General features: G+C 33.7%; 1 protein-coding gene across 2 annotated transcripts; it reads right to left on the reverse strand.

The window, feature by feature from the left end:
- Positions 1-971: 971 nt before the first annotated feature.
- Positions 972-11,665, reverse strand: STX2 (syntaxin 2). 2 transcript variants are annotated; one of them, XM_009584510.1, is made up of 10 exons: positions 11,597-11,664; positions 10,999-11,098; positions 9,402-9,476; positions 8,344-8,417; positions 8,032-8,140; positions 6,219-6,292; positions 5,970-6,107; positions 4,433-4,543; positions 2,937-3,064; positions 1,198-1,491 (listed from the first exon to the last, which is right to left on the reverse strand). In XM_009584510.1, exons 1-9 carry the CDS (start codon positions 11,615-11,617, stop codon positions 2,981-2,983), a joined length of 786 nt encoding a protein of 261 aa, XP_009582805.1. In that variant the 5' UTR covers positions 11,618-11,664; the 3' UTR covers positions 1,198-1,491; positions 2,937-2,980. The 2 variants fall into 2 exon arrangements, with proteins under 2 accessions (XP_009582806.1, XP_009582805.1); XM_009584511.1 differs by lacking the exon at positions 2,937-3,064 and having other exon boundaries at positions 972-1,491; positions 11,597-11,665.
- Between the last annotated feature and the right edge of the window lie 4,014 nt (positions 11,666-15,679).

A 15,679-nucleotide genomic window follows, 5' to 3' on the forward strand; every position in this document is an offset into this window, starting at 1 on the left:
ATATTCATACATACAATATAAGTTGTAAACTTTGCTAAATTTCATTAAGTCAACAGACTGAATTATAGTTTGCTGAGTAACTTTGATCTCCGACACTTTCAACAAAACAGAAGTTTAAGAACTAATCTTTTAGGACCAAGTTATTGCAGTTAACATTATAGTTGAGTATTTGGAAACATTGACAAGTGCAGTTTTAGACTGTGTTTAAAATGGCACACATTATACTTTCCTCTAATTGTCTTACAGTGTACATGTATCTACATATCTACATGGATATCCTTAAACAATGACAAGTCAAAAATTCAAGTTACAAATATTTTACACACAAAATACAAAAATAACCTGTAACGTTAAATGCAGTTATTTGGTTACATTTGAAGTCTTTCAAGCTTTCAAGTCTTGCAAGCTAGCATTACAACAGGTATGTATATACTAAAACACTTCATATATGTTATATAACACATAAATTCCATAACAAATCAGTGTCTTAGTTTGTATTATGTTTCAGACTTTTCTGAGGGAGTTTATCCCTATGTGCTATATTCACACATTAGCAAGCTTCTGAACAAGAAATCTTGACTTGGCTTTATAGAGAAAAAGTGTGATTTTTGTCATATTCATATGAACAATATGGTTAAACTGATCCATCAGTTTCTTTTGCACAAGGATTATTTGGAAAATTATCTGCTCAAGTTCAAATTCAGCGTGCTTCATTACTGCATTCTTTTAGCAGAAACGTTGCAACTAACTTTTTATTATAAAGGCAAGGAAGTATTTAAAGCAATTAACCTTAGTCACATTGAAAGAAAAAAAATAAAAACCTGGGAAGTATAAAAAAGCCTTTTTTTTTTTCTCTCAAGTGTAATGCAATAGGCAGACAAATAAGTAGCCTTTTCAGGATAAAGTATTTTAGTACTTGTTGGAGAAAAAATTTTTATCTATAAAGCTTAGGTAGATTAAACTGACTAAATAATTAATATACTTGAAGACAAGGCTACATCACATAAAAATGTTCACGAGAGTGCTAACAAAAGCAGCACTGGTAAGGTACTAAAATTTGTGATTAGAATTATATTAGCAACAGGAAAAAAAGCCAAACAGTCAAAACTCAATAGCCTCTGTTTGTAACACTGAGATATGAAAAAAATCCTAAGTTACTTTAGTTCAAAACAATTAAGAGCAAGTTTCAGTCTTACAAATGTATAGTTTATGATGAAAATCCATACATATCCTAATACATTCTGATCTTCATTTATAAGTAAACATTAAGAGTGATTTTGTTTTCATTTTTAACCATTAGTGGTAGGTCATCATCATGCAACAGCGTAAGGCATCATTTATTAAAAAAGGTTTGGTTTTACTGAAGATGTATTTTGGAGTTTCTGAAGGTTCGTAACTCTTGGAATGTGCTTGCTATGATAGTGTTGTTGCTAGGATAATTCCAAGTATCAGAAGCAATACAGTTACACATATAATTATGAACATCAATTTCTGCAAAAAAGAGAGAAAAGTTGAGACTGAAATACCTTCTGAGATACAGAACTGTTTTAATACATGCATAGCCACAGAAAATTAATAATACTGATAGCTAATCTGAGTGTTTGGATTTTCTGTCTAAAGAATACTTACTGATATGATTTCCTATTGTTAGTCTTTCTTTTCTAACATACACGTAACCATAGTTACAAGATAGAGCTATCTGTGTAACATTTCTGTATTTTGCTTCACAAAATAATTGTTATTACTCATATCCAACTTCTGTAAATATCATTACGTATAGAAACAGATGCAATAGTGAACATTTACTTATCAAGGTCAAGTCTAAGAATAGTAACATTGCTTACTGCCACCCTCCTTGGATAAATATTTGTAGCCTGCTCAAACCTTTACAATTGCACACTTAGTGGAATTCAATAAAACGTCAGTAAAAACATTGTGTAGGTAATAGCTCAGAAGAGCTGCAAGGGAGGAAAAGAAAAAAAAAAAAAAGAGAGATAGGTTCTATGTAAATGCATCAAAGTCTGACATTAGGTCAGGTACTTCTGACTATAAGCAATGATACAGTAAATCCTTCCTGTTATCTGCCCATAAACCAAAGCTGAGAAGAAACTGTAACATCAAAACTAAAAACTTCGACGTTAGAAGTGTGTTAGTACAGAAAACTGAATTCCTGATTATGAAATGACATCCCGCTCATAGTGCTTCATATATAGTTTGAAGATACTACATGTAAACAGTTGAGTTTCTATTGGACTCAGAAGAGTTAACTGCTATTTTCTACTTAGCCTGGCTAGGTGTTATCTTGACAAGAAGTAGTAGATTAGTACAGCAAAAATCTGAAGATTGAAAGAATTCTCAAATTTATGTCCTAAAATTCCAGTTGGAATCTATGCAGACTTCCTTTTACAAATACATTGTTATTTCCCACTGTTTCATTCAGTGTTACTGAACAGCTTTGAAGTAAGAAATTTTAGGATGTTCTGCAAGGCATAATAGACAACTTCATGGTTGTAGGCATCTACTTTTATGAAAATTCTACTTAAAACCATAGAAAACCCCATTTGATAAAGTTCTAAGTGTAACTAGTATTCCATATCTTAGTGCAGATTGTTTGCTGATGTGAACTTTCAGTATTTAAAAAAAAAAAAAAATCCAAAGGACTGCGAGACAATAATTGGATTTTTCGGTCTCATTTCCTTCTGTGTTTCTGAGTCTCATGTAGTAACTGCATTCTGTAAATTTAGCAGCTTACCACTAGATGTCAGTTTTCAATATTCACATGCACAGCACTTCTATAGTATGCAGAGATAGAGGAGATCCACCAATGCATCTCAAGCCTACCCCCCCAATACTAACTGTATAGATATTAAGGGTTAGTAGAACAATACAAGTTACCAGAGCAAAACAAGAGCAAAATTAGTTGATTAGTTACTTACTGCCACACTGGCAGGAAGTCATGCATGCTGAGGTTATCCAAGCATCACCGAACACCAACAGACAAACCAATAATTAGACCAATTACGGCAATCAACACCAATGAGACTATGATAATTATCCATATTTTCTGTCAAAAAACAAGGTATTATTATTTTAATATCAAGCACATTAAGACTTGCATTTATTTTCAATTTTTAAAATAGTCACACTCATTTTTATTAAAGCCTGCAGTATTCTCAAATTGAGATAAATTTATCTGTACACTCTTGCATGCATAAGAATAAACATTTTTAAACAGCGTTTACAGATAAACTAGTGTGATTAATACCTATATAGTTATCAAAGATGGAAAACCACCATTTACAAATACATTAAGTGGGCTCTTCTGACACTTCTTAAATAATTTTTTAAAAATATAACAGACGTGTTATCTATCTGTAGATATCTGTCTATCTATACAAAGATATATTATTCCCTCAAATCCAACTCGGCATTAAAAAGCCTCACAAAATTGCACAGCATCTCAAAAGGGGAAATTCTAATGTCAGAGGAACACTTCATTCACTCTGCAATCATGCAGTTACAAAATATAAAAATAAATTACTTAGTACTTTGATTTCAGAATACATTATTTGGCTTTCTGATGGGAAGAAAGTTAGTGGAACACAGAAGTTTCCATGCCAATGGAAAATGCCTGAATGTTACTTTGAACTCAATTCCTCCACAAAATTGAGTGTCATGGTTTAACATCACGCCCTTTCCAGAGGGAAGAGCCCCCTAATCCAGTCCTTTTACAAGAGCACAAAAGTAGTTGTTATCTGTAAAAAGAATAATTACAGACAGGATTCTAAAAAAGTAAACCTGCTTCAGCAAAACCCGTAATTTTATTTTTCCTGCTAACATGGTGATTTTATGGCTATAAATCCAGGTAAGTTTACCAGGGATAAAAATCCAAAATGTTTAAGCTTAGAGTCTGAATAATTTAAGGTATCATGGTAGTTGGTAAGAACCACCTGTGAATTTATCTACTAGCATAATATATAAATTCTTCTTTTGGGGTTTTTACACTCTGTAACAACAGCTTTTTAAGTAGGAAATTGTGAACATAGCCTTAGCTGTGCACGAATTGCTTATCCATTTTTGTGGTACAAGAAGTTTCTGTCCTCTACTGTTAATATCAATTTTTAATATTAACTATAACAAATTAATTCACATTGGAAATGTTCTGGTTTCTTCCGGATTTTGGGATTTTTTTTGTTTGTTTGTTTGTAAAATCCTTTGGTAAATCTTCCTCTGTCATATGCTAACTTACAACAATGTTTTCTAATCTAATTTTAAATATCACAACTACCAAAAAGTAAAATGCATATATTAATTCTACCTTGAAGGACTGCTTACAATTTTTTTAAAAAAAAAAATCAACTAAAATTGAAGGTCGCTTCATACTGTGCTAAGTTAATATACCAATTAGCACAATTACAGAAAGACAGCATACCCTTCGTGCTTTACTTTGATATTTAACTGCCTTTTTTGTCTCCTCTTTTGCATGTTCCACGTAATCTGATGCATTCATCACGTTCTTTTCTATGTTGTTGATCATTTCACCCTTAAAATGAAATTTTGAAGAAAAAAATTTTATTATTGGAATCCACGGATCCTTGTTTAATGAAACCTAAGAGAAGAAAGGCTATAGAACATCAACGATTATTTTCAACAAGTGAATAATGTACATATTAGTGGCTGACATTTTTTCTGCTTTGATGTGTAAAGGAAAAAAGGAATGAAAAGCAAGGGCTCAAAGTTCTAACTAAACAAGGAACATTCATGGGCAGGGCAGGCATATTTCTCCCTTTTGCAGGAACAAATACTGAGCGCCTGAAAACATACCTTTGAATGTGAGGTATGTTTTAACAGCCAAAACTAAAACTGACATACTAAAGAGATCAGAAATCCCTGACGTGCCTGGAAGTGGGAAAGGATATTGACTATTTTGACACAAGGTTCAACAGTTATCTAAGAAAACACACAGATATCATAGCAACTTTAAAAGTTCCTCAGAATTGAGGGTTTAGAATGTCAGTACATTACAAATTCAAATTAATTGTGATGAATGAAATTTGGTAATGAAATGGAGGATTGGTGAAAAATTACAGTAAGTCTATTACCTGTGTTTCTGTCCATCAGAAGAAATAATCAGCAGCAGTAAACAGCAAAGCATTAAAGAATGATGCACAAGTAACTTTTGTTCACTTCTAATTCAAAAGAAAACTGCTACCAATTTGTCTTGGCTATATATTTAATAATCAAAGCAACACAGGACTTCTAGAACAAAACCCAGTTGAAAAAAAAAAAATAGTCCTTTTCAGGAAAGTTTCTCTCCTGAACATTATTCTTTTCACTTTCCTGCATAAGTCAAAGAATTTTAAGAACAGAAGTTAAAAATATTTTTGTTAGATAATTGGTATGTAAAGACTACAAATAGAATGAATTTACGTACATGTGAAGACAAAGCTTAGAAGAGATGACTTGAATGACTTGTCAATCCCTTTACATTCATGTTAGTTATAACAGTAAATTATACCTTTGTATTATGTGCAAGTTGATACATCCTTGCTAATGCACACTTCATTCTACCACAGTAGTCCTTTACCATGTCTGTGAGAATCCTAAATTCTCAAGATGTTAGCCAACATTCCAGGAGAGAGTTTTTCTTACTTAAACATGCACAAAATGTTCAAGCATATTGCAATATAAGCATGTTGAAGAAAATATTAAGTATACCAACTGAAAAGAAAGTCTATGCTTAGTTATTCATAGCATATACTACAAGTACATCTAGATTATACGTTTGTCTAAAACAAAACAAAAAACCTTTAGTGATTAACTTTCATATATTCTAATCACAGTCAAAAACCACTGTAAGTCTGTATTATCTGAACATAAGCAATTGTTTCTACCTATTTCAAAGAGGAAGACTGGGGGGAAAAAAAAAAATCCCACTTATGTAAATGTGTTTGAATTGGTTCATTTACCTGAGTCTCAACAAACATTGCCATGTCCATAAACATTTCATGTAGTTCCCGTATGCTAGACTCCAGTTTCATAATATCCTTGTGACGTGACTCAATTTCATTCAGAGCTTGCCTAGTTATTTGGGAGTCTGATATAATCTTCGGGAGAATGAAAAAAGATATGGACATAAGTAAGCATATGCTGACACACTTCTAAATAGCAGAAGCAGCAGAATAGAAGAGAGACATAATTGGACCAGAAATACATACATCAGAAGTGAAAATTGAAGGATTACCACTCTCTAACATTTCTTCCAGTTCCTCATCAGTGGTGGTCTTTCCAGCTAGAATAAAAACAACAGTACTTCATATAACATTACTTATTCATTATTGAACATAAAATTTTACATATCAGAAGGATGACAGTTCAAAAAAAATAAAGCATTTTTCAGAATAAAACAATGTAGTGTTTAGCCATTACCAAGTGCCATTTTGCATATGAAAAAACCCCCAGAAAATATCAAGTAATAGTCAGAAAACAAATGTAAATTCAAAGCTACGATGAAGAATTCCTGGTTGGTGTGTTTGTTTGTTTGGGGCTTTTTTTGGTCAAATTGAAAAGTTTGATCAGAAACTTTTAGAAGGTACATATGAACCTTGTTAAGTGGAGTGTTCTTCAGAAGAAAGAACTTGAGATACAGAATATTTATATAACATTCAGTATTTACCTATTCCATCATGTCACATTGGCACCTGATTTACTCGCTCCCCACCACTGTGTGGGCAATAAAATCTTTATGTAAATTTGATTTTACCAACACAGGATTACATTAATATTCCACATAGAGAAGATGATCACCCATAGTGTACCATCACTTCTACTTTCCATAATACATCTAACAATCAATGTAGTTTATTATTGCATGTTTAAGCAAACTGAATCCTATTGATCACGCTGGTATGACAAATGCAAGTGTTATGAGTTACACAACACATTCAAGTGATTTGTATTGTACAGTTTTAAAAATTATGTATCAAGTCCCTGTTCTTCCCATGTAAAATAAGTTGAATATCTGTAATAACTTATAGAATTCTGTCCTATCAGATGAAAGTTACAGTTTGAATATTACTTTCTGATGTTAATACTCAAAAATGCTGTAAAACCTGCTTTAAAATTTTTAGTGCTGAGGTAAAGCTGAAGGCTCTAATTGGCTTATAACAACATTAACTTAAAAGAACCATGTCCTGAGGTATTAGGGTCCCTCCCCTCAAACGCAGAGGTAAAGAAGAATTTAACTTGCCCAATAAACTTTACTGAAATGCTGAATTGAACCATTAGCATGAGAGGCTAATGACAAATTTGAGAAGCCCATGAAAGGCAGAGCCTTCTTATAATTTGCCAACTTCTCTGTTTGCATTTCCTATTTCAGCATTATATGTATTTGCTTTTACAGGAGATATTCAAGAAGGCTAATTTTAGGTACAAGACTGTTATGGAATTTTTTTTAGACACCTTCCGAGGTAGATGGCGTAGTTCAGAGTAGAGTCAGGTACCTTTCTGAATAGTCCTCGTAATAATCAATGATGAAATGAGTCAAACGTGAGTCAGTCAACAAACAATTAGACTACATATAACGGCAGCACTGACTTTATGTCAGCTGAATTTAACAAATTTTCATACTGACAAAAATAACATAGCATAAAAAGAGATGTTGTCCTGTTTAGCATGTTAATTTTGGAACAGCTTTTAATAACACTTGCTATCTTCAGAACGCAGCTTTTCTTAATGTTTTGTTTAAAGTTGCAACATTGGAAATCAATGAAACAAAGGAACAAGATATTGTCTTTCATAATTTTCAACATAAAAGAAATTATTTATTAAGTTTTCTCTATTTTCTTTACAGCTGTTCTGAAGAGTAGTATCAAAGAGTTTATGCCATACAATAAAATTGTTTCTTTTCCCTCACATGCTTCAAGAAGATGTCCAAGACATATGATGCTTTGCACCATCTTTAAGTAACAAGAAACAAGGGAGGTACTAACAACACAATTCTTTTTAAAAAAGCGTATTCAGGTCACTTACTTATCTCTAATTGTCTCTGTATCCGCCCTTTGCTGCGTTCTCGAAAAAGAGTTTGGGTCTCGTTGTATTCCGTCATGACCTCCACAAACTTGTGAGCTAATACAGAGTGCTGTTTTTTGAGGATTTAAAAATGTGGAACAAACACGTTTATTTTTTTTGATACAGCAAATACTACTGCACAACAAGTGAAAGTGGTATTTACATTCCAACAAAACAGAACATGAAGTTCTGAAACTATTTCAGAAAAGTGAAACTCACTCTCCGATTTACTAGAATCCTTTTATTTTTTTTAAACTTATTAAGTGATCATACCTGTGTTTTTCTTATCCTGAGGTCCACTGATGTCCGATTAGCATTTTCGCCCTGATCAAAACTTTGTTCAATAGCTAAGAACAATACAAGAATATTGTGAGTCAACGTTCAGTATAATTATGTAATAGTGTAGCTCGGTTACTTTGTAAATACTATTAATTATTACTTTTTTCATGTATAAGCTCCCCACAGACATGTTTAACATTTCAGGGGGAGGAGGAGGGGTGGCAGTGATATATATATATGAAAAAAGAAAAAAAATTAAAATAATTTTGATAATTAGTACAGATCTTAAAACACTGTCACTACTTCAGTAGTCTTAACAGAATCACACTACTGTCTATTACTCTGGAAAAATTTCAAAAGCTGTAACAAAATGGGCTGCCCTTACAGTTTAAACAATAAAAATCATACCCTAGTGTTTATGGAAGGACAAAAGCATGTAGTAATTGTAACATAGTAACATTAAAACACTCAATATATTTCAAAACCTATGCTAAACAATTAAGACATACTCATAGGGGGAAGCCACAGCAAAATTAGCTAGTCTGAATTTAAAATACAATAGGTACTCTAGAGCAATTCCTTATGTAGACATTTACACCATGGAGACTGTCTTTTTGCAGTTGAAGTTAATCTTCTTCCAAAACATCATGACCAAAAAACAGCATTTCAGTTGCAGAATACACTTCTACACAGAGGAATTACTTTGCATTGTAATTTTCTAGGTTATTTCTGAAAGCAAGCAAGCTCTTTGTCCTGTTCCACAGACTAGGCTGTGCTGAGACCTGGTATTTATCAGCAGTGAAGCTTGCCAAGGAGGAATAAAGTAGAGGATGATACTGTTACTGACATGAGCTCTACGTTAGTTGGCAGGGAGGTGGTTCTCTCTCTCCCTCTATTTTTTTTTTTTTTAAAGAGCTGTACAATACAATTTGTGCATACATAATGCAGCTTTTAAAGTTCAGAAGTTCAGCTGCAATGCATTAAGTTTGTAACACTGCTACCATCCTGAATCATTACAAGCAACGGTAGTTTTATTTCTCCTCACAACTTACCCTTTAACCTGGCTCGGATTTTATTAGCAATCTTCTTTATTTCCTCATTTAATTCTTCAAGTTCTTCCTTTGTTCCTTTAAAAAAAAAAAAAACCATGAATTTTTTTTTTAGAACTGTTAATAATTGGTAATAGTAAGACAGCAACCAGCTATAACTCTGCCTTGCAATCTCGTAATTGTATTCAGCACAACCATGCGGAGAAGTGGTTTATTATACTCCTAAGTACTTTAAATATGATTTTTGTAACAGCATACTATCAGATGCCTGCTTCTTATGACAGGCCCTTACACTTGGGAAATGTTATTACCAAATCACCAACTAAACCACGTGATAAAATATTCCATGTTTTTTCTTCATGTAATGCTTTCAGGGTAATATTCATTTGCTAGTGAAAATGAAAGTTCACTGAAGTCTATCAAGTGAAAATACAGACTTATCTCACTTTTAGTTCTGTTGTTTATCACAGACCCATTTTTTTACCCTTATTAGCATAACTATACCATGCACTACCTATATTTTCTGAAGAATACTATACAGAGTATTCATGAAGAACTTAGCTAGATCTCTGTTATTTGGTTTACTGAAGACACTAGATTCACAAGAGCATACATTACTTACAAGCAATGTCATGTTCCTACACAGTTCAGCTGCATTAATGAGCACAATTTTTAGCACAAACACAAGATGATAAATGAGCTAAGACCACAGATTTTAAACATTCAGATGAACCCTTATTAAACCTGAGATTCACTGACTGCATACAATCACCAAGACAAAAAGCAGTCTGCAAAATTATTTGTAAGAATACAAACATATGACCATCCATAAACAAAGAAAATAGGGGGAAAATAAAAACTAACATCCAAAGTTCAGTTTTCATCAACAAGAAGATAAATGTTAAGCTAGCGTTGCAACATTCCACAAAAATATCTCAGCATCTTTTCTTCCCTTTTCTTTAAGGGCTGCCCACGAACCCACGAATTCAAGGAAGTCTTGAATTAAGAAGTGTTGAGGACAGAGAAGGTTCCATGTTTCTGGGTAAGTTCCCTAAACTTTTGAGTTCTCTGTTCAGAAAGCATATCTTCACTTTCAGCTTTGGGGTTACAGCCTCTAAAAATAGGGCTCCAGCATGGAACTCTTACTACCACTGAAGCAGCTGGCTGTAGTGTTGGTGTTAGACAGGATCTTGCCCCTACTGAAGAATAAAGAGATGATGGCTCTACTGTATGAGCTTCAGTTGACAACTTCAACATTTTCACAAATTAAAAGAAATGCAAGTAGCCTCTAAGTTTCTCAAGACACAATCAATTTAAAGATACCATATTAAACTGAGTTTTGGTCCAGCAAAGGTTTGGATGACGCAACAAATATTCTGAAAATGTATTAATTCGAATGAGACTTAAAAAAGGTAAACCTAAGAAAATGAAAATATTTATTCAATATTAAATACGGACATATTTAAATAAATGAATAGTGTTACATTTTGCATTCTGAACACCTGAAGTTCTATTCCTATGGATAGCTAAAACAAACAAACAAATTTATTTCAGAATATCTAGCCACACATATCTGAAATCTAAAAAAAATTATACTCACTTCCTTCAGGATTTGGTGCTGACAGGATAATGCTGTGCTGCTTTTTCACTTCTTCCACATTCTGTGCTATTTTTGCTATATTATTTCTAAGTTCCTCAACCTAGAGGAAGAGAAATATGGCAACGGAAACATTAGAATAATTCAGGGCAAAGATGATTTTTTTTTTTAAATCTTTGGTAATAAAAATGGTAAAGTATTTAATTGCAACATTTGTACGTATCTGACAGAAGTCCCAGCAGAAATGTTGACATTTAAACAGCTTGCACTTTTTTTTTTCCTGAGAAAAAATGGTATTCTTAATAGCAAATATATTCTGTATGGCCAAAAACTTAAGTGCTACTATTCTTAATGAAAAGATTTTAAAATTCTACAAGCAAATTCCTTGTCAACAGGGAGTTAAAAACACTTCTGTGCAGTAAAGACAGAAAATACCCTGAAATAAACAAGCAAAAGTGTTACCAACATGTGATTTGGCATACCATTACAAAGCATATTGGGGGGGGGTGGGTGTAGATGAATTGTTAAACCTAATTATAGAAATTAAAAGGCACAGAAAGAAAACTAAGTCTTTAATGCATGGTGAAAACTGTAACTTTACCTGTTGGAAAAAGTCATCCATAAAATGGTCTTTTTCAACAACAACTGTCTCCCCATCTTCATTTCCTTTACACTGTAAAAGACAGCAAAACAAATCTATGAAATAAAACTCAGGATACTGTTCTGAAACAACTACGACTTCTTCCACATTGCTACTGCATACACATTTTTATCAATAGTCTGCAAAGTCCTCTCCTGAGGACTGTAATCTAAAAACAAATAAGCAGAGAGGTCAAAGAAAGTCACCTGACTACCACCAAGCTGTGAATGCTAAGGCATGTACTCCTCCGTAAACAACATCAGGACAGAACCAGTCTGTCAGTGATGCCACAGTTTTTATTACCTGTCTTAAAAATTATTAAAATACAATTTGGCATATAAATGTTCTCTCACAGCACAAAGAAAATTCCACAGTTAGTCCCACATGAACTGAAAATAATATTCAGTTTACTGAGACAGTAAATAGAACCCTCTCAAGGAAATACTAAAAGGTGTGGTGATGACTGACTTGTCAAACATCTAATGAAAGCTAGCACAAAAAGCTATCAACATCTGCTTACTAGTTTTGCCCTTGGGTGTTTCAAGTCTGCCATTCCACACCAATTTAGACGTAATTATGCTACACTAAACTATACATGCATTACATAATGGATAAACCCTTAGAATAGCAACCAAGGAGGCAGAAGCTCAAGTTGACAGGCTCTCACAGATCTCCAGGGCACACAGCCCAACACGTTCCGAGTCACACCTCCTCAACCCTTAAGCCAGCCCAGCAGAATATACGGATCTTGACAGTAACTCAGGTTCAAATTTGCTCAAAGGACGAGAGAATTAACATGCATCATATAAAGGCAAAGACTTCCAGCTTCCATGTTCTCTAGTACCTTCTGCAGAGCACACTGTTTGAACCGCATTGAATCAAAATTAGAACAAAGTATTATTCTACCACAAAGTCAGTGGGTTATCTGTTAGAAAAAAACTACAAGATAGGTAACATTAAGGGATTTTCATGTTCAAAACTCCTTTTCTCTTAAAAGCCCCTCTGCTTTTGACCTTCTAACACCCACTTTATGCTCCTAAACCTTGATCCTATTACCCAATAAGCCCTTTGTTTCTGGTTTTATTAAATTAGGTGACCTGTGTATTATTTGCATGACAATTCTGTAATTTAATCCAATGTCAAACACTGCTATTATCTAATAAAGAAGGTTATACTCAGTGATGATCTACGCATCAAAATCTACTAAGACTGACCCAAATCTTCAAGGAAAGTTATTACTTATACTTTGTGACAGTTCCTTCGCTGCAAATTCAGGGAGTGCATAAAGCCCTATGATAATATGTTTGTCAGAAATCATCTGTTTTTTATGCGCAGGGGGAACCATAATACCTAAACTGGAATAAAGGAATTTAGATGTTACTGCTCTCCTGGACCACCCTTGAATCATTCAGAATGCTGTCTCTCATTGAAGACTTTTTGTAGTTACTCATTTTGGGAAGACGATTGCTAGAATTCAGTATTAAAGAATTTGTCCTTAGGGACTGTAATCAATTAACAATCTTGCTTAATACAAATATGCAAGGAAGTCTGTGCCCAAATGAAGTTACTCAACTTTTACCCATACCAGAGACTGCAGTGCTACAAAGCTACCAGTTCTAAGTTAGTATTTAAGAATGAGCTACTTTAAAGATGTTTAATTTCATTATCTATGTAAAAGAACACCTCCTGCTTACATGTACTTAGTAAAGAATAATCTTTCTAACTGTTTATAACCACATCCTGTATTTAGTTAATTGAACTAAAAATAATGAAAATAGTATCAGCTAAAAGATTCAGCCTGTCAGCTTTTAGTTTGGTCAGAAGATCTTAGTAAAACATTAAACACCTGAGTGAATCTTGAACAAATGAAAGATACAAAAATCTTACTCAGAAGTTGTGCTTATGGATGCCAGGCTGGAAGGAAGCAATCATGATTACCCACCCTGCAGTCAGTTCCACATTCATTTCACTTTCACATTTGGTTGCAACACCACCAATGACAGATCAATTTGCTGTCTACAAATTGTTGAAGGATTTATGGACAGCCTACCTTGAACAGCAGCACTTGAAAGACACCTGATGACTTGTCAACCTCTATTCTCTACATTCTTAAATCACTACTTACCTAAAATACAGCGTATTTGCTAACTCTCTTCAACTTAAGTGATGCACCTTCTTTTGACAAGCATACAATTCAACCAAGGACTCACTTTTGTCATCAAGTTTAGTAGAAACATATTGCTTCTCCTAGACCTTACCTCTTCAGTATAAGCTGTATCACAGAAAGCTCATAAAAAGTTTCACGTCAACGCCAAGAGCAATCTAATGAAGTCTGTTTGCAGCTCATACCTTGACCTTGGGACTGAAAGTCTGGGCCATACAGCTCCATAAACATTCATAGACTTATAAAATATATCAAGTTCCCTCAAAAGCTGGTTTATATGACACAATCCAGATATTCAGACAATATAATTTCTCAGCTCCAAGTAGGGGCCATCCTGATGGTTTATGAAACTTCTGACATTTCCCATACCTTACAGAATTGCAGAAATAAGGCTAGCTTGAGATGTCTTACCAAATTAATTACTGAACTTTGAAACTGAAAACAGCTTTTGACCTAAAAACGACTATTACTTGCCCTTGAAATTCCAATCAAGGTTAGTTTTTTCTCAGTCCAGATCACCTGTATTCCTCTGGCAGGCTGCAAGGATAGTAACCGACCAGCATCATCCCAATGAATCAGATCCAAAGAGTGGGTTATAGAGTGTTAGAGTTTCTCCTTACAGCATCAGTGTTTCAAGAAATTCTTTTATATCAGAGTAGCCAAGGAGGGCTTACAGAGGGCCAAGGAGATCTGTCAGGCAGCTTTGGCAGGTCAATCATTAACATGCATTAGTAGCATTACTGTACAACCAGAAAAACATCATATGGTAACTGTCTACAAGAAATTACTTTACGCTGCTATGACATGGAAAATACACAGCTCATCTTCAGAAAATTCCATGTTTGAACAGAGACTAATGTAAGAGGTTAACTCGGGGAAAAAAAAGAACTCAGTAATGTTTTCCTCCTTCTGAAAAGTATCCTTTTGCTTTTTTTTTCCATACCACCCAATTCTACCAATTTTAACTTTTGTGACTTTATGGTTCTTCACTCATTCCTAAACAGTTTTGGGGGCACTAAGTGAATGCCCAAGAAATAGTTTACAAAAAATCAATGCAGTTCTGTTCAAGTTACAGGTCCTCGTTGTTTTTTTTTTTTTTAAAAAAAGGCTACAATCAAATATAAATGTATTTTTCAAAGGTTACGTCTCAGATATCCTCAGTAACACTCAAGAGTAAAGAAATGTAAAAAGGATGTATTTAAAATGATTCACTGATCAAGCAAGAAAAATGGATTTCAATAGATAGCTCTGCATCCATTTCAGCATATAACAAGATGGTAATTTTTGAGCCATATTAACAATGCACCCTGAACTTCAGATCTAAAACATCACATGTAAGCAAAGAAGGTTTACATCCTACCTCTTTCTTAAATGATTTGACAACAATAACAAAAAAATTTGAATGAGTTTTATTAACAGACCTTTAAAAGGACATATGCTTTTAATATCTGACACTGGGTGAATGTGCTGAACTGAGTGTCTAAACACAGATCCTACAGCTCTTTTTAAGTCATTTTAAGATGGACTTGTATCGCTGAACAGCAAACCATTGAAAGCTGGGAGAATATTTTACACAATCATGCTATGTACTTGCCCTGGTTTTTTTTCTTCCCTAAATATCTACTATCAACCACTGCTGAAAACAGTGTATTGGATCAGAGAGAACCTTTTATTCTTCTTTTAATCTTACACTCATTTGCACTCAAAATAACTAAAGCCAGTCTGGGATTTGATCAATTGTCCAATTAATTGTATTAAAGGACAATTCAAACAGCTGAAAGAAGTTCATTTTGGTCTTTAAAATAATCCCCTAGAAGTGGACGAATACAATTACGGTTGCTATCTTCTGAAAGTGCATGTACTTTACAAGACTCTTTCCA

This window comes from Fulmarus glacialis, unplaced genomic scaffold (genome assembly GCF_000690835.1).
Source record: "Fulmarus glacialis isolate BGI_N327 unplaced genomic scaffold, ASM69083v1 scaffold4019, whole genome shotgun sequence".
Lineage (NCBI taxonomy): Eukaryota > Metazoa > Chordata > Aves > Procellariiformes > Procellariidae > Fulmarus > Fulmarus glacialis.